Genomic DNA, 25,780 nt, shown 5'->3' with positions numbered 1-25,780 from the left:
TTGTGCTCATGTTTACTACGGTATATATTGATATATATTTGAACCCCCTTAAAAGAGGGGGCTTACCCTAGCCATGTTAAATAATGTATACATTAAAACCTTGGTTAACATTAGTACATGTCATACCCTAATTGTTAAGTGTTACCCACTTTTCTACTGCCCTCTATTCCACATATACAAATTTGAATATCATATCACAATCACAGTGATCCGCAATAATGATAAACCCAATAAAATAGCTAATATAGCCCATAGGCAAATTGAGTCTTGTAGGTGAGAAGTCAACTGAAATGTTTGCCTTGTCATCTTGAAACGCACACACAGGAAATTAAGATACAACAGGGTGATCCTTGCATACCGTTTTCGTTTAGATAAATGTTGTGCTAGGTTTAGTTAAGGCTGAAGGTTTTTCCAGATCAACCAGTGAAATAACCGAATAGATCAAATGTCTTTAGTCTCCTAAATAATGAAAAATGTATTCTATGTTTAAAGAAACATAATTATACACCACACATATAACAAAAATATCACCAAAGGGTCACATATACAGAGAGAGAGAGATTGATATTAGTGCTGTCAAAATTAACGCGATAATCTTTGCTTTGATTTTGAGAGATCTAACTCACTAAAAATAATTAACGCAGCTTGTTTACTTCCTGTGGCGGGTGACCTACTATAATCTGCCGTCGAGAGGAACCGTAGAGTCTAGAATACACACTAACGATGAAGTCGAGAGGCACAGAGGAGGAACATCCAACGCAATATAGTTGGATTCTAAGGAACCAGTCTGAGAGGGGCAGGTTCCAAATAGCCGTCTTAACTCGAATAAGTCACGAGAAACGTCATCCGTTATGATATAACAATCAACCTACACATATAGGATGTTGAATGATCTATTTGTGTTAACTTAGTCTTGGAGGAACTGTTGAGTCTAAACCATACGGCGGGAGCTAAACAAAGAAGATGGATCAACAGCTGCTTGTCATAACTAGGTTGAGCAGGATGTCCTTTTACCATACTCCTTTTACCAACAGCTTATTGTAATTTTTTCTATCTATTTGATTTAAAACCTCACCGATGCACACATCTCCTTGTTTGGGAACCATGATACACCCGATGTTAAGATTTCCTACTTTACCGAAGCTCTCCTAGTGTGCGTTCAACAGTATAAGAAACTCTATTCATTCTGATTTGAACTGATTTATTTAGCATTTTTTAGCTATAAAGGGGAACACATAGGTCTACATATTAATTTCAAGACTTTAGATGACTTTGGATACAGTGAAGATTTGGAGAACCTGGTTCACACAACCTTTCATAATTAAACTTATCTTATCTTTAAACTTTACCACAAGTGGGCTACATGCCATGTTTAGCTGCCTAAGTGTTCGGAAATGTTATTGGACCTCTCCCAGATTATTTTTATCTTTAATTAAAGGCTACAACTACAGATGGCAAGTGATGATACCTAAATTGCCATAAATTAATTAGATCCCATAGTTGTTGGTTGTGCAGAGAGCCTGTGCTCTCTACTGAAGACAGGGATTCATTCTGTACACAGTTCAATACAGAGTCCTCGAGAAACGGTAATTATTAACAGACTCAAATTGCCATGACATTGTAATGTGTGACACCTCGGGGGAGGCGTTTCCCATGCACAGGCTACTACAAAATGTGCAAACACGCTGCCACATCCATCAGTAGGACTTTACTTCCAAAACGAAGATAGGGCGTTTACCGTACTTTTATACTTGTGCTTCGGTAGCTGAAGATCACATTAGCCTAAGGTCATGGCGCTACCAGAGCTTTTCAGTTCGTCCGCTTCAGTCCCCCTGCTGGGGGCTTTTGTAGGTCTGCTGGTCCTCTTCTTCTTCTCCTCCTCCAGGAATAAGGGCCAGGGCAAGGAGCCCCCGGGACCCAGACCACTGCCCCTGATCGGGAACCTCTTGAGCATGGACTTGATGAAACCACACATCACCCTCTGGGAGGTAAGGCTCCTGTTGTTTTTCTTTGTTTATAAATCGTGCGGTCATTTGATCGCCCTATAGGCCTTGGCAGTCATGTGGTCACTCAGAGACCCATAGCTTGCGGATGTGTTGTGCCTATGAAATTTACAATTCTGTTTTTTTTCCCCCAAGAAAGCTTGGTATGTATGCAAACTTGTTGCAAACTTATTAAGGGCGAACTGTTACAAATTTGTGAAAGTCAGTTCAGATCATGGAAACAAGTGAGAGGAGGGACGTTATAAATAACATTTTCTCAGCAATTGATGTAAGGCATTTACATTTATTAGTTGTAAAAGTAAATTTTTATTAAATAAGCTCTTTCCTCGTCAAAGGTTATGAACCTACCTGGCCAAACCATATGGTTTGGCCATGTTTTACTAATGAAGTGGAGGGGAACCACACTGCCCAGGTCTATAGGACTGACTATATCAAGCTTAACAATACTTTATTTTCAATTGTATCTATCCGATATTTATACACATTCCTTCCTCATTCACTGTATTTAAAACTACTTTGTGTGTTTCTTTTATCAGCTTTCCAAGAAATATGGAAACGTATTCACAGTGTATTTAGGGCCGAAGAAGGTAGTGGTTCTGGCTGGTTACAAGACTGTCAAACAAGCCCTGGTCAACCATGCAGATGAATTTGGAGACAGAGAGATTTTCGAAATCTTAAGGAAAACTACAGGAGGACATGGTGAATAAATTAAGCTATTTAATATTTATCGAACGAGTGTTAACTCAATTAAACATCCACTTATAGTATTTAAAACCGTAAGACAGTAACATTTGATTTAATCTAGGCATTTTGTTTGCTAATGGAGAGTCATGGAAAGAGATGAGACGTTTTGCTCTGACTACTTTGAGAGACTTTGGGATGGGCAAGAAATTAAGTGAAGAGAAAATTATAGAAGAATGCCGAAACCTCATTGAGGTTATGGAGCAATATAAAGGTATGTGTCACAGTTCCTCAGTTATTTGTTGTCACTTTTGATATTGGATGAATAATAAATCATCCCTTCATGTTACAGGAAAAGCTTTTGATACCACAAAATCAATGAACTATGCCGTCTCCAATATAATCAGCGCCATTATCTATGGCAGTAGATTTGAATATGATGACCCAGAGTTTACACGTATGGTAAACAGAGCCAACGAGACCATTCGCCTGACAGGATCCCCTTCAGTACAGGTACAATTAATTTTTCCATTGGGGTTAGTAGTAACTGACATGCAGAACATCACTTTTACTGACTCCGTTTAATTGTAGATATACAACGTGTTGCCGTGGTTGGGCAAGTGGTTTAGCAGCCACAGGGTCGTGAAGAATACAGTACAAAATCAAGCAGCGATAAGGAAGATGAGACAATGTCTCAAAGACACCCTTGTTCCTCAAGTGTGCAGGGGTTTTGTGGACGCATTCCTGATTCGCCAGCAGACTCTAGAGGTATGCCGCCTTGTGCTCAAACTGTCAAGTTATATGCAAGATTTAAATGTTTAATAACATGGGTCATGGAATTGTCAATGCACTTAGGATTCAACGATATACAAGAACATAACAGTATCATTCTGTGTATCTAGTCTTCATCGGACCAATATCTTTTTCCCATCTACACTCTTCTCGTGTGAAGTCACTTCTACCACTTTTTTTCCATATGCAGGAATCTGGAAACAAGAACAGTTACTACACCAATGCTAACCTTGATGTATCTATTGCCAATTTGTTTAATGCTGGAACTGATACAACTGCAACAACATTAAGATGGGGTCTTCTGCTCATGGCCAAGTACCCAAAAATCCAGGGTAAGGAAGTGACGATATAAAGATTGTGAAGAATATTCTAACTAGGTATTTGGGCTATTCCCGCCCACCAGCTGACCAGATGTATTTTGATTCACTTTTAATTTTTAACCTGTTTTCTTTTAATTTAGGGGCGGGGCTACATCGCTTTTCAGGCATTCGCTAACTCTATTCACCGCTCGTTTGAGTCACACAGTTGTCATTTGGAGCGGAAAGAACACTGTCATTTCGTTTTTTTCATTCTGAAAAGGTCCCACCTATTTACAACGAGGGGCTTTCATTTTACACACAGCGACTTTAAGAAGCTATGCTTCTGACCAGCAGATGGCAACTAAACGTTGTATGTCTGACTAGTAGCCTATTGAATACTCTTAATGTCCTGCATTTTATTGCAACAATTATCAAGCCTACGTATAGATGTTCAACTTGTTTAAAATGACTAACAGAATGTTGGCTTAAATTAGGAGCTACTTTATAGAACCTAACTACTAGTTTGCCAATAACCCATTTCAAGTCTGAATATGCGGATCCGTTTTTGGATGTAAATAACCCTAATTAATTTGGGGTTATATATTCCTGATGTTCTGCTTATTTTTAACATCCAGTCAAGATCCAGGAGGAACTGAGCAGCATGATAGGGAGTCGGCAGGTCAAGGTAGAGGACAGGAAGAACCTGCCCTACATTGATGCTGTAATCCATGAAATCCAGAGATTTACCAACATTGTTCCCATGTCACTCCCTCACATCACCAGTCAAGACGTCACCTTCCAAGGCTACTTCATTAAGAAGGTCTGACTCAACGGAATAGCCACACCCACAGCCATATCATATAAAAATATCTTAATAAATATCCTCACAACTTCCTGAATTGTCCTTTCTCTACAGGGCACCGTAGTGTATCCTCTCCTGACGTCTGTATTGTGGGATGAGACTGAATGGGAGAGTCCACTCAGCTTTAATCCTTCCCACTTCCTGGATGAGAATGGGAAGTTCGTCAAGAGAGATGCCTTCATGCCTTTCTCTGCAGGTTCGCTAGCTCCATTATCAGAGACACTGTATCCCTTCTTCTGTGTTTTATCAAATACTGTGCAGACGATCTCAAGGTTTGACCCCGTTCCCTGTGTCAGGTCGCAGGGCGTGTGTCGGCGAGAGTCTGGCCAGGATGGAGCTCTTTCTCTTCTTAGCAATACTGCTTCAACGCTTCCGTTTCTCTCCTCCACCCGGGGTATCGGAGGACGAACTGGATCTGACCCCAGTTCTGGGCATCACCCTCAATCCTTCCCCTCATCAGTTGTGTGCTCACAGTCGTGTTTAGTAGGCTAATGATCCTATGATAGATATTACTGCTTGACTAATATACAGGTGAACCTCTCTATAACGTGGCTCTTTGGGGCCACACAACAATGACCACTTTATTGTTGGAAAACGCATAAATCGCGAATCTCACCCAGTGAAGCAGTTGCGTTTTTTGTGGTGTATCACTCATGTTGACCTCTCAGTAAATTACACCAGACCTAGTAAGCCTGTTAACTAAATAGTCATGCAATAGCAAGCAAGCAATAGCAAGAGAAGCTCTGACAAAGATATAATATTCGCTACGCGCAAAGCACCTATGAACAAACTTAGTAGAAAACTTTTGATATTATTTCGCTGGTGGCTTTTTCATTAATACAAAACAACCAAGGGCTTTTAGACGTGGTTGTATCGGTAATTGGCTTATTTTTGGGACAACGCTTCTTTTGACAAAGGCAATGCAGATCTACAGAACACCAAACTAAACAAACTAAGTGTGTGATGGGAGACACTTATATGTTTGATTTCACAAAGATATATTTTTTTAAAGATTATATTCCAATGGATGTACTTTTTTTTGTAAGTGTATTGTATTTGTTAATTGATTAACAGGCTCGGGATATATTTAATGTTGAATATGTATAAAAGCATTATCATAAACTACTTCAGGGTCGTTTTTTTTGTATTTAGTTAATTAGCCGATGCTTCAATCAAAAGCAATGTAATCGCATTAGTAAAGCTTATGTTTCTATTTAACAAGAATAAGACAGCCTGGTATTTCATATGTTGTGACTGTGTTACGTTGACCACTAGCGGCTGAAGTGAGCCTAGCAGAGAGCAATAGCACCTTGCGTCGATTAGTATATGAGCGTACTATTATACTATGTTTGCATGTTATATATGTTTGTAATCATACATGGGCAGGCACCTGAGGGTCTTGAGGGTCCCTACCTTTAGCCGTGACACGTTTGGTCTTCTTTCGTCGGTTCGGGTCCTCACTGAATGCAGCCTAGAAGCGCACCATACAAGCAGGGTCAACATCGAAGACCTCCGTCGTACGCACCAGGTAGCAGAGTACCAGCAGCAACCCAGAGCACGACATTTATAATATATATAATATGTCACCAGCCAGAAGCTCAGTGAGCGACCAACAAAAAGGCTGTCAGAATTAAAGACTTGTGGAAATTATAATAAAATAAGTGAGGAGACAACGCAACGGCGTGTCCTTTATTCAGAACGACATAGTACTGGAAATGTACGGGATAGTCCTACACTTAAATAACTCATTGACTATTATATTAATTGTATTCTTTTCGGAATCGGAAAGGACAGGGATATCACCTTACCTGCATGGCCTCAGCAGTGTTTCAAAGTTTGCCCGTCGATACCCCCACTCCTTTGCAACTTCGAGAAACTGCCGCGGTTTTGAGTTATTCTTAAACGTCCGCTTGAATTACGGAAGGACGTTGAGGTACAACCTTTTTTTTAAAGGATCAGATATCTGAGATTCACACCCCTAATAACTTCTATGTTTGCACCCGTTTTTTTGGTTTGTTTTTTAGTACCGAAAATTAGATTACATTTAGAAAAAACAAAAGAATGGTCCTTAAAGAATGGTTTTATTGTTATATCATCTGAAATATAATCATATTCAGATCCTGATGAAACTATAGGTGTAGATCTGTAAAGTGCCCTGGAGTCTAACCGTCTAGGCTGGGGCCAAGTGAGGCCCGGCATGATATAAGAGGGTGAACCAGCATGATATGAGAGGGTGAACCAGCATGGTATGTGAGGGTGAACCTGCATGGTATGTGAGGGTGAAACACAGGTCAGGTATTCATTTAGCGTTTATAAGTGTCTTCGGTTAAACTTTGTATGTTTGAATATGCATTTAAAGTTTCACAAAACTACTATTTACATTGTGTGATCAGCACAGTTTCTTTTTTTCTGCTTGCAATAAGAGGTGATTCCATTTCGGACCGCCTTGCTTTTGCAGAAAACCGAACCGCTTAATGGTTTATAAAGTCAGGAGGCCGCCGTCTGCCCCGCAGATAATCTCCTCAGTTATCCAGCATATTATATACAGTACCGTTTTAAACTACTGCTAAACTATCATGTCAATACCACCATTCTCAACTAATGCATAACTGTGAAACATACTTAAATTGGGCTTGCAGAATTAAAATGAATAAAAATAAAAAGTCCCCATTAAAAGAACACTGACCAATACCTGGCAGAACAAAACGTAATTTCAAACGAATGGAAAAATCGTCTGTAGCCGTGCCTCTCCAAACCCATTCCAGTCATCATGTCTGCATACTCCGCTTTAAAAACAGACATGCAGCATTCAATAGGCTTTAGGTCCGGCAAACCACACTGGGAGAACCCATGAGAAATAAAAAGGACTGAGTTAGGTGGAGAGCTCCAACAGGCCGTCGGTGGGGGGGGGGGGGGGAGGTGGAAGTGTGGATGGACGCTCCTCAGCCCATAACCCTCTTCTCTCTGCACCCTGCGTCATCCCTTCCTGTTCTTCCGCCATCCCTCCGCCGCCTTTCCCCCGGGCACAGGGCCACGCTCACATCAGGTACCAGGCAGCGAATCCCGCCATGAACGCCACCCAGGCCGCGAACAGGACCTGGCCCGTGGGGTGCCGCAGCACCGCCATGGCTACCTGGCAGGCGTACTCCGTTCCGCCGTTGGCAGCTGAGAGAGACGCGGAAAGCAGGGCAGGGACATGGCAGGGTTAGGGAGAGGCCAAAATGGGTTGAAATCCTTAAAGAGCACCTATTACGCTTTTTCGACTTTTATACAATTAGGGCGTTTAGCAGACGCTTTTATCCAAAGCGACTCACATCGTTTAATACACACATTGACACACCGACGGCAGAGTCAACCATGCAAGGCGACAGCCAGCTCGTCAAGAGCAGTTTTACGGTTAAGTGTCTCGCTCAGGGACACGTCAACACTCAGCTAGGAGGCACTGGGCATCGAACTAGCAACCTTTTGGTTACAAGACAACTGCTCTACCTCCTGAGCTAAGCCGACTCATAAACGTTGTTATATTGATTCATAGTCATGTTTAACCATACTAAAGTATCAAATAATGACGTACATGCATTTAGACGTGTTCCCTGATGACCGTCTGGGGTGGCTGTGCTGAGCGCTAAACACTAGGGACGCTCGTCGCAATTCACTTGTTTAAATTTCCGGGATTTATCTACGTAGAACAATCCGGATTTTCCATGTATGGTAACGCTGCAACATGCTCTTCCGGAAGGTAACCAATCACAACGGAGTGGGGTTGGCAGGAGGGGGGCGAGGGGGCGGAGAAGGTCGAAGCCGAGTGTTGACGGAGAACGCTGAAAGCGCCCAGACGAGAGGAAGAGTTTCCCGAAAATCGACATCGTTTTTTGCGCTGTGATTCATGTCAGGTTGCTCTATAGGCAAGGGCGTAGGAACCGGGGGGGACGGAGGGGACGTGTCCCCTCCAATATCGGAGACAGGCGCATTTGTCCCACCTTAAAATTATACCGGATCTGTCAGGTTTCCGATATGTGTCCCCCCCAATGTTAAACTCATTCCTACGCCCCTGTCTATAGGAGTCATTAATAAGAAATGAAGACAAGAAAAGTAGTATAATAGGAGATCTTTGAGAAAAGCCCTTTTCACCTGTTTTGGCGGCGTAGTAGGGACACTTGTTTCTGTCTCCCCCCTCTCCGTGGACGGGGAGGCCTGCATCCATGACCTCCTCCGGGAGGCTCCTCCCTATCTCTTCCAGCTCATCAAACACCTGTCAAAACAAACACAGAAATACGACGCTGTAACAACATATGGGTTGCATAAGAGCCGGACGTCTGTTGCTAGGTGACTCTGGCTAAACAGAAAGTGATGAGACGCCCTCCTGATACAAGACACAGCGACGTTGGAGTCGAGCTGGTCGTTGCCTTGGAAGCTGGACCTCGCTGTTGGTGTGAGCTTGTGTTTTTAGGTAGCTCACGCATAACCTATACGACACTTAAGAGCTGTACAGAGGCATACAAATTACCGATCAGTTATTACTCAAACTACGCCAAGAACCTAAATCAGAGCACAAGAAGTGTCAAGGAGAGACAGGAGTAACAGAGGTACCGAGAAATTAACTCTTTGTGTATTTCAGGCCAATTGAGGACACACAGCACATTCGACATCCCTTATAACTGCCTTGAAAAAAAACAAATCCCAAGAAACTCTGATGCTGTGACGCGCCACGCGGGCCTCCGCCGTGACGGCCTTCTAACGAATCACCTGCACGTTGAACCCAAAGGCCCGGACCGCCTCGGCCACTATCTTCTTCTTGGTCTCGGCGTCCAGCTCCAGCTCGTTCATCCTGCTGCGGTAGTGCTGCTTGAACGACTTGGCGCTGTGGACGTGGTCGAACGTGTAGAACTCCAGGCCCTCCCCCGAGGGGGGAAGCCTCAGCGCCCGCTGGGCCACCTTCTTCAGCACCTGCCCCCCGGAGAGGTCCCCCATGTAGCGGGTGTACGCGTGGGCCACCAGCAGCGCCGGGTCCTCCTGTCCCACCTGGCGGATGCGGTCCACGTAGGCCTGGGTGGCCGGAGAGCAGCTGACCGCGCCCCGCCACCCGGGCCCGTAGAAGAACTCCAGGTCCCGCGCCAGGGCGTCCCGCCGGTGCAGCTCCTGGGGGAAGTAGAGCGGGGCGAAGGAAGGGTGCTCCCGGTTCCTCTCGATCTCCTCCTCCATGGCGCTGTAGGTGTAGTAGAGCGCCACGGCGCCGAGCTGGGGGGGCACAGGCCGGAGCGCCGCTGTTAATGGGGAGGGCCGCTCTGAGGGTACTCCTTCTACTTGTGTCGTGCGTCCTGGCACTTAATGTACGCACTTATTGTGTGTCGTGCGTCCTGGCACTTAATGTACGCACTTATTGTGTGTCGTGCGTCCTGGCACTTAATGTACGCACTTATTGTGTGTCGTACGTCCGTGTACTTAATGTACGCACTTATTGTGTGTCGTACGTCCGTGTACTAAATGTACGCACTTATTGTGTGTCGTACGTCCGTGTACTAAATGTACGCACTTATTGTGTGTCGTACGTCCGTGTACTAAATGTACGCACTTATTGTATGTCGTACGTCCGTGTACTAAATGTACGCACTTATTGTATGTCGTACGTCCGTGTACTAAATGTACGCACTTATTGTATGTCGTACGTCCGTGTACTAAATGTACGCACTTATTGTATGTCGTACGTCCTTGCACTTAAAAATAGTACTTAGCATCGGTTAGGGTCTTATCCTAGCTATCTTTGTTGTATACAAGGAATGGGTTAACCTAGTGATTGTTAAGATCCTACCGACAGCCATATATTGTTGTTTCTCTTTCTTCTGACAAATGTACTTATTGTAGGTCTCTTTTGATAAAAGCGTCTGCTAAATGCCCTGAATGTAAATCTCAATGTGCTTCCACAGCCGGTCAATGATTGGACCCATTACTGCTGGTGGAGACTGACCTTGAAGAGCTCCTTGCGTATGCGGCCCCGGAGGAAGTCTTTGACAAACTGGGTGCTCTCGGCCTTCTCGTGGACCTCTTTGGTCCCCGCTGCCAGAACCTCAGAGAGGTCCTCTGGACTGTGGCAGAAGAAGTTGTTTACACTACCAATTCAGCAAAAAATGAGAGTGAGAAATCAATGTTTCTTCGGGGAACAGTAACGCAGTATGTTTACAGGCCGACGGGACAGCCGGTTGTGACCCGGTTTACCCCAAACCAGATTTGGACGCATCACTGAATGACCAGAGCGGTGTGACTTGGTGAGTCTGCACGTGTCTGCATGAGGACTGTCGCTCTATTATGGGAATAAAAACGTGCTCCAGCCCCACCTGAGAACATCTACCCTCCCTTCATACTCTGACGCCTCTCCATTGGCTGCGCTCTGGGTCTTCTCCATCTTGACGGCGTCGGGGATATGATGCACCGGTCACTCCTACTGGAAAGAGACACACATGGAAATGCTTCTCAGTCCATTATATTAGCACAGACCTAATCCCCCTTCATAGAAGGGTTTCAAAGAAACAGTGGCTTTAAAATAGTCGTGATAAAGATATAACGACTGTATCTTTGATTATGCTTCTAAGTCCATTATATTATCACAGCCCTAATCAAGGCTTAGTAGAAAGGTTTTATAGAAACGATGGCTTTATGATAGTCGCTATAAAGATATAACAACTATAACTTTGATTGTTGTAGATGTGTATCAATAGCTGCTCTCTGATCGGGACCGGAAGCACTTTATGTTTTCTGTTCCATTTAGTTCGAGGGTATGACTTTTTCTGTTGTACTATCTATGTAAAGAATGACATCTCTATGCAAGTTTAGCTAATCACTACTTCCAATGAATAATTTCATTTATTGCTATTCAGCATTCAAAAAGCGGAACAGAATAATAATGCATTTTCATAGAAAAACGTTATGCCTATCGTGATGTCCCCTTGTTTGAATGTCATTGTCTAGATAAGAGCTTGTTGTAGGTAAACAAACCAACTATGATCTATATAGATGGCCCAAGAGATCTTAAAAATAGAACCAGACAATTTAGCACTGTTATTACAGTCCACTCAATGGCTATTGCGCTCGGATTAAAAGTGTGTGCGCTGTCATTCTGATTCGTGTCTGTGACCTTATTCACTGGGACACGGGGACAGTTTGACAGAGGGACACTGTGACACTGAGGCACAGGGGTACAGAACGACAAACACAACGACTGTCATTGTCACTGTCAATTCACTGAATACTTTACATACAGCATACTAGTGAGAAAAGCCCTCGAACAACAACATGGAAGGGTCGGACAAAGCCGCTCACACAACAGCGGTTCTAAGGGAGAATAACAACTCGGGGGGTCGACATAATCCACATCTCCGGCGCGTTTGCTACGCAAACCTAGGCATCGGTTTAAGTCGGTTATAAAAAAGATTTAGGTGACATACAACTACCAAAAGTGTTATTTGTTCATAAGGACTTACCAAATGGGCGGTCCCAATGAGAACCACTGGACAGAAGGGGAGTTAAAATATAAAAACGGGTAACGCAAAGCAACAGCCGAGTTAGTAATTTAATAATGTTTATTATTAAATAATTTAAGGTTTTAAATTATGTCAAAAAATAAAGAACTACGACACGACCATCACACTGCGCACCAAACAATTACCAGCGCAGATCTGCGCTACTGGGGAGCGAAACCGCTGAGCAGCATTGGGGACCGGAAGAACTGTGTGTGGACCGGAAGTGCTGCGCACTCAGCACCAGGTGACCTGGGTGAATCACGCTCCTCACTGTGTATCTGTGAAACTCGACATTATGTAACAGTGTGTAGGCCTACATTATGTACAGTTATGAGACCCATGGTGGAGACACGCACATGCAACATAGACACATAAATATATATATATATATATATATATATATATATATATTCTTTATAAAATCCTCATCAAAGTATATCAAATACTCGATATGAGTATTTGACGATAACAAAAGATTATTGCAGGATTTAGCCCAAATGTGTACCGTTTCTGGGTTCCTAAACACCAATAGGACTATACCAACTACTATAGCCTACAGTTCCTACCAATTACTACTTTAACTTATGTACTGCTTTAAATAGGCCGCAAAGATTATTCAGACAATAATTCTTCCTCAATACTTCGCATCGCTTCTCATTTACCACATCATGCAGTGGTCCTATTTGGCCAAGAGATGTCGCCAACGTCACGGAGTCTTTTCACCAATCAACCGCATTAGTTCGTTCCGCAGTGATGAGACAGCTCTGCTTGCTGGTGGATTTTCTTTTTTATTCACACACACACACACACACACACACACACACACACACACACACACACACACACACACACACACACACACACACACACACACACATTGTTTTGAATGAAAACACATACTTACTGGTACTTACTAGCTACCAAGCCATACTGGTTTGGTAGCCTAATAAATGGAAAAAGCTAGGGTTTCCTAGGATTTTTCTAGTGTTTTATCACAAATCATGAAATTGCTGCGTGTGCGTGCATGCGTGCGTGCGTGTGTGTGCATCACTCCATCCCTGCCTGTTTGTGTCACATGAATGTCAGACGTTTAGTTCACAGTCTGTCACACCGGCACCGCCACCCTGTTGCAGATCCACCGCGGTTGTGACAGGCGAGCGGTCTAATGATTGTGATTCACTGCCCTCTGACGAGGCAGACAAGCTGTTCCAGCTGTTGCAGCAGCTAATTGGTCCAGGAAGCGGTTCTCTGCCACACGTTCTTGATCAATGGGATGAGAAATCGGTTGGCAAGAGATGTGAGGGGGAGCGACCAGAGCGAAAATACGAGGTAGTTCTTCGGGAGTATTTTGTTCAAAGCTTCATAGACACACACCCATGATATGTCTCTCTCATCTTGTTATCTGTCAGCTCAACACAGTTCCATCTAGTTCTATTCAAATATTCATGGCATGGGTTTTTGCACAAAGACATGAATATGAACGATAGTCATGTTACTATAACTAAACACAGGGTCTTTTGTGCTGGTTAAAGTATTATTCCTATCATTCCTTGAGTGCAATATTATACACAGCTCTAATGAGAAACATGATAGTAGTCCTGGAGATGAGACCTTCTCGAAAGAAATGTTCTCTTTTTGTAATGCACTTACTTGATTATTCATAAAGTGTGTATGACATTCATTACACACACACACACACACACACACACAGCCACACACACACACACACACAAAGATGTTTGTGAGAATGCATTATGTAAATTAAATAAGAGGACATTCAGGGCGCTTTACGGAGACTGAATTCAACCCAGCTATTATTGACAATTAAAGAACAACAGAGATACAATTACACCCACGTATGGGAAGATCACGGCTATTTTGTCTCTGCATCCACACATCTTATTTATATTACGATAAAGTTATCTCTTTGGAGACGAAAAATATGTCTGTGTCAAGTGTCAGGATAACACTTTTGATAAGGGTACATTAATCAACCATTAAATTTAAAAGTACACATAATAACGTTTTTTAATGTGTTAGAAAGATGTTAAAAGAAGTAGATTCATGTCATCATTTAATAGGGCTAACTCACTAACTCTAATGCTAATGCGAGGCTATTGTATAATGCTGAATACTGTAACAACTGATATTAATGAAAATATAATTATTTTAACATGTATTCTGTTTTCTGTGAGTGAGCCAAATAGTACTGTACAAAACAATCTGGGAGGATATAGAGAGATTCACATCTTGTAATTCATGCAAAGGAAGAGAACAAGTTCCTTTCTTTCTGTCTTTTTAGACGTGAAGACGGTGTAATAATAGGTATTATTAAGATTTAATGAGTGATATATGAAGTGAAAACCATGAGCGATGGGGTGAAATCGCGTCGGTGTTCCCGTTGCCATGGCAGCCAATCTCGCGAGAAGAGCTCCTCCGAAACAACAATCATAATAATGCCAATAAACTCCCGTAAAAGTGCCGATTGCGGTATTCTCGTGTTTGTTTCTTTATTTCTTTGTTGATGCTGGTTTAATAGGGAGAGATGTGACCGTGAATGTGGTTTTGAATCACTTTGAGAAATTCACCGGTAGCAGAACAAACTTCCGCCTCCACTGAGCGGGTCGACTCAAACCTTCTCGTCTAAGCAGGGTCCACATGAGTAAGATGTCCACCAATAATAAGATGTGACCCAGCGCCGTGATACTAGTGTAACGTGTAAGAGAGCCATCCCCTCGGTGAGATGTCCCTGCTCAGCCAGGTTGAGGAAGCGGTGAAGTGGTGCAAAGACGAGCAAGCCAAGTTGCATGTCAACATTCAACTCCAGCGAGAGATCATAAAGTCATTGTGAGTATAGTTTTGCATCCATAGCAAACGGTGGATTGTGTTTCGAAAGCCTGACGCGTCTGTTAAGTTATACAATTCAGCTAACGGTAACGTTTGAAGATGATTCATTAAACCATATGGCTGTGTGGACGTCACGACTAGCCTAGGGTGGATGTGATGTTAGCAGTCTAATGCAAGCAGTCTGATGCAAGCACCGGTTCGCATTCAGTATCAACATTAGGACAAGCAGACACACAGGGCAGATGTCATTTGCTTATATCAAATCGGCCCCATTACAAAGAGTGTCAGTGTGTGTGTTTTGACAAAAACAGGAACATTCAACGCTGAATTGCATATCATTTATGACAGTTTCTCTGTTTGTGTCTCTGACCTTTGTAGTGACCTGCATGCTGGTGTGCGTTTTCTGATTTGTGTGTGTGACCTGTGACCTGTACTTGTATGTTTGAACTGATCCCAGAACGCCGCAGACTCGGGCTGCCTCCCTCGACCTGGATGACGCTCATAAGGGTAAAGAGATGATCTGGTATATTTCACAGACAGGTCTTGTGTGTCTTGTAGGGGGAGGCATGTGGCTCAGGAGGCAGAGCGGGTTGGCTGGTAACCAGGTCCCTACTTCGATCCCTGGCTCCTCCTAGTGTGGAGGTGTCCCTGAGCGAGACGCCTCCCCCTGACTGCTCCCGACGAGCTGGCTGTCGCCCTGCGTGGCTGACACCGCCGTCGGTGTGTGAATGGGTGCATAAATGGTTGAATGCGAGGCAATATTCTAAAGCGCTTTGAGTGGTCAGTGGTTAGAAAAGCACTGTATGAATGCAGTCTGTTTACCCTTTACCTTCGTGTGGGCGTGTCAAAAACCCAGAGCTATGTGCCTAAAGGTTTAAAGTACGTTGTTTCCTCATCTCACATGCCGGCAGGTTCAGAGGGAGATGTGGCGCCGCAAGAGGTAGAGGACATCGAGCTTGTGGAGCGAGCGCTGAGGGAAGCTCTCCGGATCCGCAGCTGCAGCGCGTCGTCCAAGGGGCCCCGCTGTAGTCGTGGACCCCCCAGACCGAACAAAGAGTCGGGTGACACCACTGCCGTCCAACCCAGTGCAGCCAATCGACCCTCTGGGAGCAGGAGAGGCAGAACGGTGGCCGATGCGTCCTCCGAGTCCGGCAGCCGGGCCCCGAGAGAAGCCAGGAGACCCGGGGCCTCGTCGTCTCGGTCGGGGGCCAGAAGTAAAAACGTGAACCCCCCAGCGGCGTACACGGGGGCGGTCGCCGGCGGCTCGGTCGGTGAGGGCCCTGCGGTCAGACACGAGAAACACGCACAGGGGGGCGGTAACCCTGGTGACCGGGGCCGGGCCCCAGCTGCCATCTCTGGCCTGGAGAGCGAGGGGCCCCTGGGGAGGGCCGGACCACCAGTGGAGGCGGAGCGTGCCTTGAATGCCGGGACTGGCAGCACACCTGCGCAGAATAGGTAAGGAGGTCTGACATCTACCGTCCTCTGAACACAGCGAACCACCGTCAAAATGTCTACTTCAAATATTCGTTTTTGCAGGATACCTACTGATCTAAGGGAGAAATGGAAGTCTCTGAGAATGAAGCAAAACAGGTGACCAGAATCTGTCTATCCATCTATCTATCTATCTATCTATCTATCTATCTATCTATCTATCTATCTATCTATCTATCTATCTATCTATCTAACCTACCTACCTACCTACCTACCTACCTATGTAATTGATGGATTCATAAATGTGATAAAGTATCTATCAATATTTAGAGGAAGATGAACGTGTACCATGTTTCTCATAAGCACTCGCGGCCTGCCGGTTCTGTATATCGTTCCTCTCTGTCCCGTGGTCAGGTTGTGGGACCGAGCGGTGGTGCTGCAGAGCCAGAGTGTGCCAGAGAGAAGTGCCTTCATGGAGAAAATGAGGGCTTGCGTATCTTTCATTTAGGGTTAGTCTAACCCTTAAACACGACCGAGGTGTGCTAGAGTTGGGATGTTCTACTAAAAGTTGATCTGGAAAAATTGCACCGCCAATCACCTAGGTAATTGTCCGTCGGCCAGTGTATTCTTAGTTACATCTGAGCATGTGGCTCAGGAGGTAGAGCGGGACCAAAAGGGTGCTAGTTCGATCCCTGGCTCCTCCTCCTGTCCAGGTGTCCCTGAGCGAGACGCCTCCCCCTGACTGCTCCCGACAAGCTGGCTGTCGCCCTGCGTGGCTGACACCGCTGTCGGTGTGTGAATGTGTGCGTGAACGGCTGAATGTAAGGCAATATTGAAAAGTGGTCTGAGTGGCCACTGGTTAGAAAGGCCCTCTATAAATGCAGTCTATTTAATATTTAGCATAAAGAACTAGGGTTTCAACCTGGTATTTGACCGTCCTCCCAGCCCGTCCTGGGTTACGCCGTCTGGTTCCCTTGACCCGTTCCTCCAGTTCCCCAGGACCTGGCCTCGAGGCAGTCCGGATCAGACACGGGCTCTGGTGGGTCGCCTCACCCGCCAAGGCCAGGACCTGAGCCACTGTTACAAGGTCCAGAAGCTGCTAGCCAAGTATGGCTCCTCATCAGGCAGCCAACCAGGTACATGCCTCAACAGAAACACTACCTTATTACCAGGACCAAATGCTCACAAGACAATGTAAAGGGTGAGGGGTCAGCAGCACCATTACCGTATAACCAGGACCAAATGCTCACAAGACAATGTAAAGGGTGAGGGGTCAGCAGCACCATTACCGTATTACCAGGACCAAATGCACACAAGACAATGTAAAGGGGATGTAAACAATGTAAACATCTTTTTGGTTTTCCTTAAAGATGTTATTACCACACACAGACTAATTTGCTACTTATTGTTTTTCTAATTATTTTCTAAAATAAATAAAAAAATACCGGAATTGTACTTGGATGGTACTACTTTCTCCCCTGCGTTTTAGCCATTTATCTGGAGAAAGTATTGTGGAACACACAATACGTAATGCAACACTTGGGAAGGAAAAGCCATAAAAGAAAGAAATGCAATTTACTTCCAAATACTCTCGTAACGCAGAGTCAGAGGACTGAAGTGGCAGGTGTGTGTGAAAAGTATAATTTGCTATAATTATCCAAGAAAATGGGACCATCTTGCTGATAATTGCCACGTTGAAGGGGGGTAAACACCTGTTTACCCCCGTTTACACCCCCCTTCTACATTTATTGAGAGATGGAGAAGATGTTGTTGAAATAGTGTGTTGCTATATGGTCAATACTCCTTTATTACCATTGTATCTCATAAACCAGGATGCAGAAGATGAAAGACTGCCATTTCTCTTGCAGACAGCGCAGAGCTCCAGTGTGCACCTCATGTTACTCTTGAACGACTGGAGAGTGAGGCAGAAAGCCTGAGGAAACAAGCAGCCCAAGTGAAAAGAGGTGAGAACCTTCATTCACCTAAGAGTGAAACGACAGAGCTGCACTCAAACCAAGGCTATCTTCTTGGTAAAAACATTCCTTGAAGTTGGTTCTGTTTGTGTGTCTTATTACTTCTCAGCTTTTCCATGCCTCTGAAATACAAAGGATATATTGCTGATATTCTCATGTGGTTCAAACACTTCTAGACTCCAGCTGTGTTTGAACAGGCAGAAATGTGTTTCATGATTAGATTTTGACATCCCCCTGTGGTATAAATGTAGGCTGTAATGTTAGTCTTTTCAGCAAAGAGGAAGTATGTGTGAGATGTGTTTCCAGAATTTTCCCTGGATAGTCACACACAAGTAAACATCATTTTAATATAATTTCTTTCCACTTCGTTTTGGAGGTTAACTTTATGTTAGAATGTTCTATTATTCAGAGAAAGCCTTCTGTGTTGCGTGCTATTAGTAGTAGTGCTTATATTTAAGTACCTTTTTTCTTTTCTTTTATTCAACAATGACTTGTGATTGAATGGCAAACTATTTGTAGCGTTGTCTGGGTACGCCTATAGAAGCAATGAGCTTGACTCCAAAAATGACGTGTCTCTTGAGTTAGGTTGACCTTTTACTCGTCCAAAGGGAACAATACAAACAAAGGCAGGAAATCGAAATAATAGCCTAAAACTGGTGTTTCTCCGTGGGCTTCTAGCTCCTTGATGTCACTACTTATGACGTCATTACTCTACGGGAGCCTTATGGGTCCATGCTAATTTTCAATATCAATAATAATCATGTAGAATACAAAACGATGAGTCAAAAAATATGCAAATGAGACATTTTCAAAATATGGCTCTTGCTGATTTTTTTTTTAACAAATCTTGGTTTATGAGCGACGGGGCCGTGCGTCTGAACCATTCTCGGCTCCGTTCCTCTTTGGCGGTAAACTGTCGGCGTCGGGGGGGGGGGGGGGCGCTAACGAGGTAATAATAATAATAATAATAATTCGCTCCGTGCCCCCGACGTACGGAAACTGAAAGCAGACCCGGGGTGGGGGCCCGGTGGCAGGTCCCCAGTTTCCTTACTGCCTCTCCCGTGACGTGGGGGGGGCAGACGCAGCCCCGGTCTATTTACAGCGGCGGCGGGAGGAGACGGAGAGAGGACGGGACAGTTGCTCGCGCGCTAAAGATAGCCTCTTTTTCCGCCGGCAGAGTGGGAGGCGTGGGACGGATGGAGGCCCGCGGGGGGGTGCCTCTGCCCGGGCGAGCGGGGGGGTCCGGAGGGGCCCCTCCTCCTCCTCCTGCCCCCCGTCCTCACCGTCGCCACGGAGACGGAGCTGGTGGAGCTGGAGACGCTGCGGCTGCGGGTGGCGCTGCTGCAGCAGGAGGTGCACCTGCAGCAGGTGAGGGCGGGAACCTCCGTCAGGGTCGCGCGCCGACGTTGCTTCGGCTCTTAATTGAATAAAAACATGTTGCGATTATGCTAGTACACAAGAAAATAAAATATATAACATACGTCTAGTCGTACATATTTTTATGCCGAAATCTTACATATTCTACCTTTTTAAGTAGTTCTTAATCCTATGAAAATAACATTCTAATATATGAGCCAGGCTAACCTATTACATGCTAACCCCCCCCCCCCCCTCCCGGCTCTAGGCCTTGTCGGAGAGCCTCTCCCCCCTGCTGTGCTCCCTGCTGGGGGGCCCTGGGCCGGCGGACCCCAGCGTGCTCCGGGACCTGTACTGCCTCCTAGCCGAGGGGGGGGAGAGATTCCCCGCACTGGTTCTGGACGCTGAGCCCGACTGATGGGACCGAGGCGGTACTGACTGGACCGAGGCGGTTCTGAATGGACCGAGGCGGTACTGACTGGACCGAGGCGGTTCTGAATGGACCGAGGCGGTTCTGACTGGACCGAGGCGGTTCTGAATGGAACCAAGCGGTACTGACTGGACCGAGGCGGTACTGACTCGACCCAGTCGGTTCTAATGTGCTCCAGGGGGCTGATCACAGGGCTGGGGTAGTTATTCGATTGGTGTACTTTTTTATTTTTTGTTTGTACTTCTAAGGCGTTCACTGACTGCGAGGCTGTTTGAGACGACTCACATGAGGCCATTGTACACTTAAAAATAACATAATGTGACCAAAAATGTGTTTTTAATTTTATTTTTTTAATCTCGTGACGGCAAGTGGCGTCTATCAGGATGCTGGTAGCTTGTATTCTCTCGTGTCCCTCGCTGACTTCGTGCAGTACAGTCTTCACCAGCAGGGAGCAGTCATCTTGCACAACGCGGCTCATAAACCGCCCCAACTGTAGCATCTAATGGCAGTGGAACATCTGAACTTGCGAAGCTCTCATTATCCATCGGCGTGTGTCAGTTGTGCGCATGGAGCCAGATGGAGTCTCGCGTTGTGTAGTCGTAAAGTGTAACCGTTCATGTAACGATCCGAGTAAATCAACTCTGAAAGCCATTTTTCGTGTGCTGTTGAATAGCAAATAACTAAAGCCAGCTGTTAGGAGAGACACATTCACGGACTTGTGTATACAACCCAATTATTAAAATCGAAATCATAATGTCGCAATGCAAAATGTATTTTAAGCAGGGGCGTTCATCTGCTCTCAATTCTATTTTTTTATGGATTTTTTTGTTGTCATCTTGTGAACATGTAATAATCCTTTACATGGGAGAGAGTGGATTCATCTATAGGCGGTTTCATTGTGGAGTGTATTGTGTGAGTAGGCTATAGGGTTGGAGGGTGGATGGTGGAGCAGGTCTTTCAGTGGGCTGGACGGGACACATGCCCGCATATGCCGCTTGGAGGGCCCGCAGCAGAGCAGACTGAACAACAGGTGGCCCTCGGTTCACACAGCACGTTGTGGGTGTATGCACCCGGCTGACACACACACACATACTCACACGCGCTCATCGGAGATGCGGGTCTTGATCTCTCGCCTCAAAGGGATGTCATATGGAAACGACAATTCTTCGTGGAAAGTAACAAGCCCGGGTTATTTTCACCCGTTTTCCGCTTGTTATCCGGGGAGCATCATTTGAATACGGTCCCTGTATGTTTGCCAGCTCTTTCACCGTGCCATCATGCGTTCTGGGCACGTTGTAAACGTGCGTTGTGCTGCTGGCACCGGGTCTGATCCACACGGTCTGGACGCACGCGGGGGGAATCGGCGCACGGTGGGCGAGCGAGCGTCCGCGAGATCGAATCAACACATCACACACTGATCCCACGGGGGGAAATCCGCCCACGCAGCTCAGCCTCCCCATGACCTGGCTTCGTTATGGCGATCTGCCGCCTGGCCCCGTGGTTGTCCCTGGGCGCGCTGAGCCGCCACACCCACCCTGCGGCTCGCTCCTCAGCCGTGCCACATTTAATTCTCCCTCCCGCTTCACTTATTCATGCATTCAATGCGTTTACTCTTCAAACTGGGACGACTTGTGCTCGGGCTTTCCCGTGGTGGCTCTCTTTTGCTTTTCAGTAGTCTGTGCTTCTCTCTCTCCTGACCCACGCAGACACGGTGACAGGCAGCGGTGAATTGCCTTTGCTTTCCGCGTTATTCCCGAGCCCCGAAAAAATTCAAGGCTCTCGCAGTCTGTCCTCTAGGTGTTTTCTTTCTCAAACGTGTTGTCTTTTAAACACACGCGCGCGCGCACACGCACACACACGCACGAGAAAACACACGCAAACATAAACAAACCTTTACATTTCCGTTCTCTTTCCCACTCCCCGGTTCTGTAGGCCGCAGGTGTCTGCAGGTAGCCGCCACGGATCAGTTCGTATTCATAGTTTAAATTCCTTCTTCATCTTCCATTCATCCCAGTGAGGCAGGAGAGACGACGGTCGGAGGAGTGATGGAAATGCAGCAATAAATTGTTAAACGTTCAACATGGATTTCATACGGCTGTCATCCGCATTCGTTATTTATGGTCATTACCTTTTCTGATGACGGTAGCTTATAAAATACCCCCCCCCCCCCAACACACACACACACACCATGGAACCTCAAACTGCAAAGACCTGTTTCATAAGACCTCAAATCAATTACCCATTTCTGTGCTATGTATAGACCATGATCACAATTCAGCACAAATCAATGTGTTGTTCCATTAAAGCCCCATTCTTCTCCACACACACGCACACATAATTTGTGACTATTTCAATAATGCAGCACTCGTACAAATCGATATGTGTCCTACCTTAAAGTCCTGTTCCTCTCCACACACACACGCACGCACGTACGCATGCACACGCACACACACGCAGGGTGGCTGGTTCAATAATAGCTGCAGTGTAGGATGTTAGTGTGTGTCTCTCGAGCGAACAAGGTAATTCATCTCCAGATCAGAATAGCTTTTCCTCGCCTCACCAGTTCTCACAGACACCCCTATGAACAGAATTGAAATGTCTATCGCCCTTACACAAGGTTACTCTCTCCCTGCGTTCGCTCTCAGCCATGGCGAGGTGATGGTCAATTCTCACAGTAAGCCGATAAGTGGATGAACATGGTTTAATGTTTAATATCGAGCTCCTGGAAATGTTCTGAGGTTCCTCTGAATCCAAAGGGATGCGCTTGTCTTGTCTGACTGTTGCCTGTAAAGTTGTCTTATTGTCACAGGGCTTGGACCATTTTAATACCCAACTTAAACCTTTACGGCGATGCAGACATGATGATCAAACCCAGAGCCTCACCCTCTCGTGGTTTGGAAGAGATATTGACAAAAGTGCTTTCGTCAATATCAGGTAGATCTACAGTCTTCCTGATATTGACAAAAGCACTGGCTTTCACCCTGGCTCCTATAGAAACAGCCCCAGCCCTGTTATTGTTACCCCGGGATTGCCCCGGGGTAACACTAACCACCCAGATGCATCCCAGCGGCCTGGTGGGGCTGATTGGACGGGGTATGAGCCAAGGAGAGGAGAGCCAAAGCAGCACGGATTGATTAGATTTTCATGGAGGCAAAAAGGGCTTCCAAGACCCATGATAGATGGAATTAGTGCCTGTCGGCCTCCGTTCATTAAAGGAAGGAAAACACTGTGTGGGTGTGTGTGTGTGTGTGTGTGTGTGTGTGTGTGTGTGTGTGTGTGTGTGTGTGTGTGTGTGTGTGTGTGTGTGTGTGTGTGTGTGTACCTTGTTTTCTGGTAGTATTGTAATTTTAGATGTCTCCCTGGGTGACGACACATACCAGAGAAGATGTGGTGTGTGTGTGTGTGTGTGTGTGTGTTAGTGTGTGGGTGTGTGGGCACTGACATTGAGGATCTGAGTTGTGTGTGGGATGGTGCGGTTTTGAGAGATATTGCCTCACACATTGCTTTGTGTGTGAGTGTGTGTGACACATCAGTGTCTCTCCTACATTAACAGGCAGGTGTTATCCAGGTTCTGATGTAAGGGAATCCCTTCTTTTTTCCCCCACCTTCTGTATAAACGTATCAAATATTACCCATACCGGGAACACCGAGCAGGAAGCCTGTGTTCCTCCCGGTTGTTTTCCCTCTTTTGCGGGAGGGAAGAAGAAGAAAGGACAGAAATAACGGAGGGGGGATGAAAGGGAGGCAGAGGGAGAGACAGAACACAGCATTCTGTGCCGCTCCCCCTTCCTGACGTCAGCGCGGAGGCAGCCAATCGGTGGCCTGGCTCTACTCCCCTCTGTCTCTCCCCAGCTCCTCCCCCTTCCCTCGGCCAGTTATAAAGCCCCCGGAGGTACCTTGAGCGGAGTGTACAATGTGCTGCCAGAGATCCAGCAGGCACCGCACAGAGAGAGAGAGAGACCGAGCCAGAGAGGGAGGGAGAGAGACGCCAAAGCGTGAGTGGATTTCTGCGCTGACTGTAATCAACCAAAAAAAAAACGTCTTCTGCTACGGTCCGGCCATTTCGCCGGCCGTACCCCCCCCCCCCCCCCCCCCTGCTGCTCTCTCACCCCTTCTCCTCCTCTCCTCCTCTCCTCCTCCTCTCTCTCCCTGTTCTGTCTCTCCAGGCGAGCGGAGACTACGGAGGGAATCCGGGACGCCAGCAGTGGCCAGGTGCCCCGTTCTCAGGAGCCCGCGGGCCGTACCTCCAGGATGGGCTGTGGGCCGGGCCGCCCCGCCTGCCAGGCCCCGTCCCAGGCCGCCGCCGCCGCCGCCGCCGTCGCCGCCGCCGCCACCGGCTCCGGCTCCACATCGGGGCCGGAGGGGCCGTACCTGGAGCCCGGCGCCTCCAGGGTGCCGGACGTGCTCTCGTCCCTGGAGCGCCTGTCCCAGGCCACGGGGGGCATGGAGAAGTCCTGGTACCGGTGCATCTTCCCCTTCGGCATCATCTCGCTGGTGATCGGCGTGGCAGGCACGGGGGTGACCTACAGCTACAACGACCTGCCGCAGACCAAGGTGGTGTCGGTGGTGCTGCTGGTGGCCGGGCTGCTGCTGGTGCTTCTGGCCGCCACCTGCTGGACCGTCCACAAGCGCAAGAAGAGGAAAAAGAAGGAGGGCGGCTCCTTCACCTCCGAGCAGTGCCCCCTCTGAGGGGGCCGAACCCGGGGCCGGACCGCCGAGAGCTGGGGGGCGACCGGGGGCCAGCGACCGGGGTGGGGGGGGCCAGAGAGAGAGAGAGGCCGAGACCGCCCCGGAGTCCGGAGGACACGACAGAACTCTCCTCCCCCCGCCCTTCGGACCCCTAAAACATGAGACGCGACTAGGGGCCTGTTGGAGGATCCTTTGGGAGATCTTTTGAGGGATCTGTTGGAGAGCCGTTGGGGATTCCTTTGGGGGATCATTCTGGGCGATTTTTGGTGGATCCCTTAGTCGATCTGTTGGGGGAACCTTTGAGGGAACTTTTGGGGGAACTTTGGGGGATGCTTTGGGAGATCTTTCGGGGATCCTTTAGGGAATCAGTTTGGGGATCTGTTGGGGGACCTGTTGGGGGAACCTTTAGGGGATCCTTTGGGACCTGTTGGGGGATCCTTTGGGGATCTGTTGGGGGATCCTTTGGGGGATCTGTTGGGGGATCTGTTAGGGGAACCTTTAGGGGATCCTTTGGGACCTGTTGGGGGATCCTTTGGGGATCTGTTGGGGGATCCTTTGGGGGATCTGTTGGGGGATCTGTTGATTTGGAGCTCGAGGCATTTGCCCAGAAGCAGGAATCACCCGGACGGCTCGCGCTTACTCTCTTTATCGTCGCATAGCAGGTGTCGAGTGACAAACAACTCCTGAGGACAAACACACACACACACACACACGTAGCACACACACACACCTAACAGACACACACACATACCTAACACATACACAAACACATAGCACACACACACACACGCACCCACCACACACACACACACACACACACACACACACGTGACAAAAACATGGAGGCAAGACCACTTCTCAAACGCAAACACACATACACACACACACACACAGCGGGGGGGG

The 25,780-nt window shown here is 46.7% G+C and overlaps 4 protein-coding genes across 6 annotated transcripts; 3 read left to right on the top strand and 1 right to left on the bottom strand.

Moving 5' to 3' along the window:
* Positions 1-1,790: 1,790 nt before the first annotated feature.
* LOC307083062 (cytochrome P450 2K1-like) lies at positions 1,791-5,121 on the top strand (the record flags this gene model as incomplete). Its single annotated transcript, XM_079746855.1, has 9 exons — positions 1,791-1,988; positions 2,540-2,702; positions 2,809-2,958; positions 3,037-3,197; positions 3,276-3,452; positions 3,667-3,808; positions 4,411-4,595; positions 4,692-4,833; positions 4,934-5,121. 9 exons carry the CDS (start codon positions 1,791-1,793, stop codon positions 5,119-5,121), a joined length of 1,506 nt encoding a protein of 501 aa, XP_079602981.1.
* A 1,590-nt stretch (positions 5,122-6,711) lies between these two features.
* Positions 6,712-12,341, bottom strand: hmox2b (heme oxygenase 2b). 3 transcript variants are annotated; one of them, XM_079745570.1, is made up of 7 exons: positions 12,287-12,341; positions 12,113-12,138; positions 10,970-11,076; positions 10,603-10,720; positions 9,384-9,875; positions 8,769-8,889; positions 6,712-7,802 (listed from the first exon to the last, which is right to left on the bottom strand). In XM_079745570.1, exons 3-7 carry the CDS (start codon positions 11,035-11,037, stop codon positions 7,675-7,677), a joined length of 927 nt encoding a protein of 308 aa, XP_079601696.1. In that variant the 5' UTR covers positions 11,038-11,076; positions 12,113-12,138; positions 12,287-12,341; the 3' UTR covers positions 6,712-7,674. The 3 variants fall into 3 exon arrangements, with proteins under 3 accessions (XP_079601696.1, XP_079601694.1, XP_079601695.1); XM_079745568.1 differs by having other exon boundaries at positions 12,113-12,337; XM_079745569.1 differs by having other exon boundaries at positions 10,970-11,073; positions 12,113-12,337.
* Positions 12,342-14,776: 2,435 nt separating this feature from the next.
* On the top strand, positions 14,777-20,833 carry tedc2 (tubulin epsilon and delta complex 2). The gene is made up of 9 exons (XM_079746944.1): positions 14,777-14,998; positions 15,456-15,505; positions 15,910-16,453; positions 16,535-16,588; positions 16,844-16,922; positions 17,421-17,565; positions 18,298-18,393; positions 19,580-19,770; positions 20,027-20,833. Exons 1-9 carry the CDS (start codon positions 14,895-14,897, stop codon positions 20,174-20,176), a joined length of 1,413 nt encoding a protein of 470 aa, XP_079603070.1. The 5' UTR covers positions 14,777-14,894; the 3' UTR covers positions 20,177-20,833.
* Positions 20,834-24,133: 3,300 nt separating this feature from the next.
* Positions 24,134-24,877, top strand: LOC307082271 (uncharacterized protein; the record flags this gene model as incomplete). Its single annotated transcript, XM_079745790.1, has 2 exons — positions 24,134-24,183; positions 24,355-24,877. Exon 2 carries the CDS (start codon positions 24,440-24,442, stop codon positions 24,875-24,877), a length of 438 nt encoding a protein of 145 aa, XP_079601916.1. The 5' UTR covers positions 24,134-24,183; positions 24,355-24,439.
* Positions 24,878-25,780: the final 903 nt, after the last annotated feature.

The sequence above is a fragment of the Pollachius pollachius genome (assembly GCF_949987615.1).
Source record: "Pollachius pollachius genome assembly, chromosome: 11".
In the NCBI taxonomy this organism is placed as follows: Eukaryota; Metazoa; Chordata; class Actinopteri; order Gadiformes; family Gadidae; genus Pollachius; species Pollachius pollachius.
The sequence above is the reverse complement of the archived record's forward strand: the minus strand, read 5'-3'. Positions and strand labels throughout refer to the sequence as shown.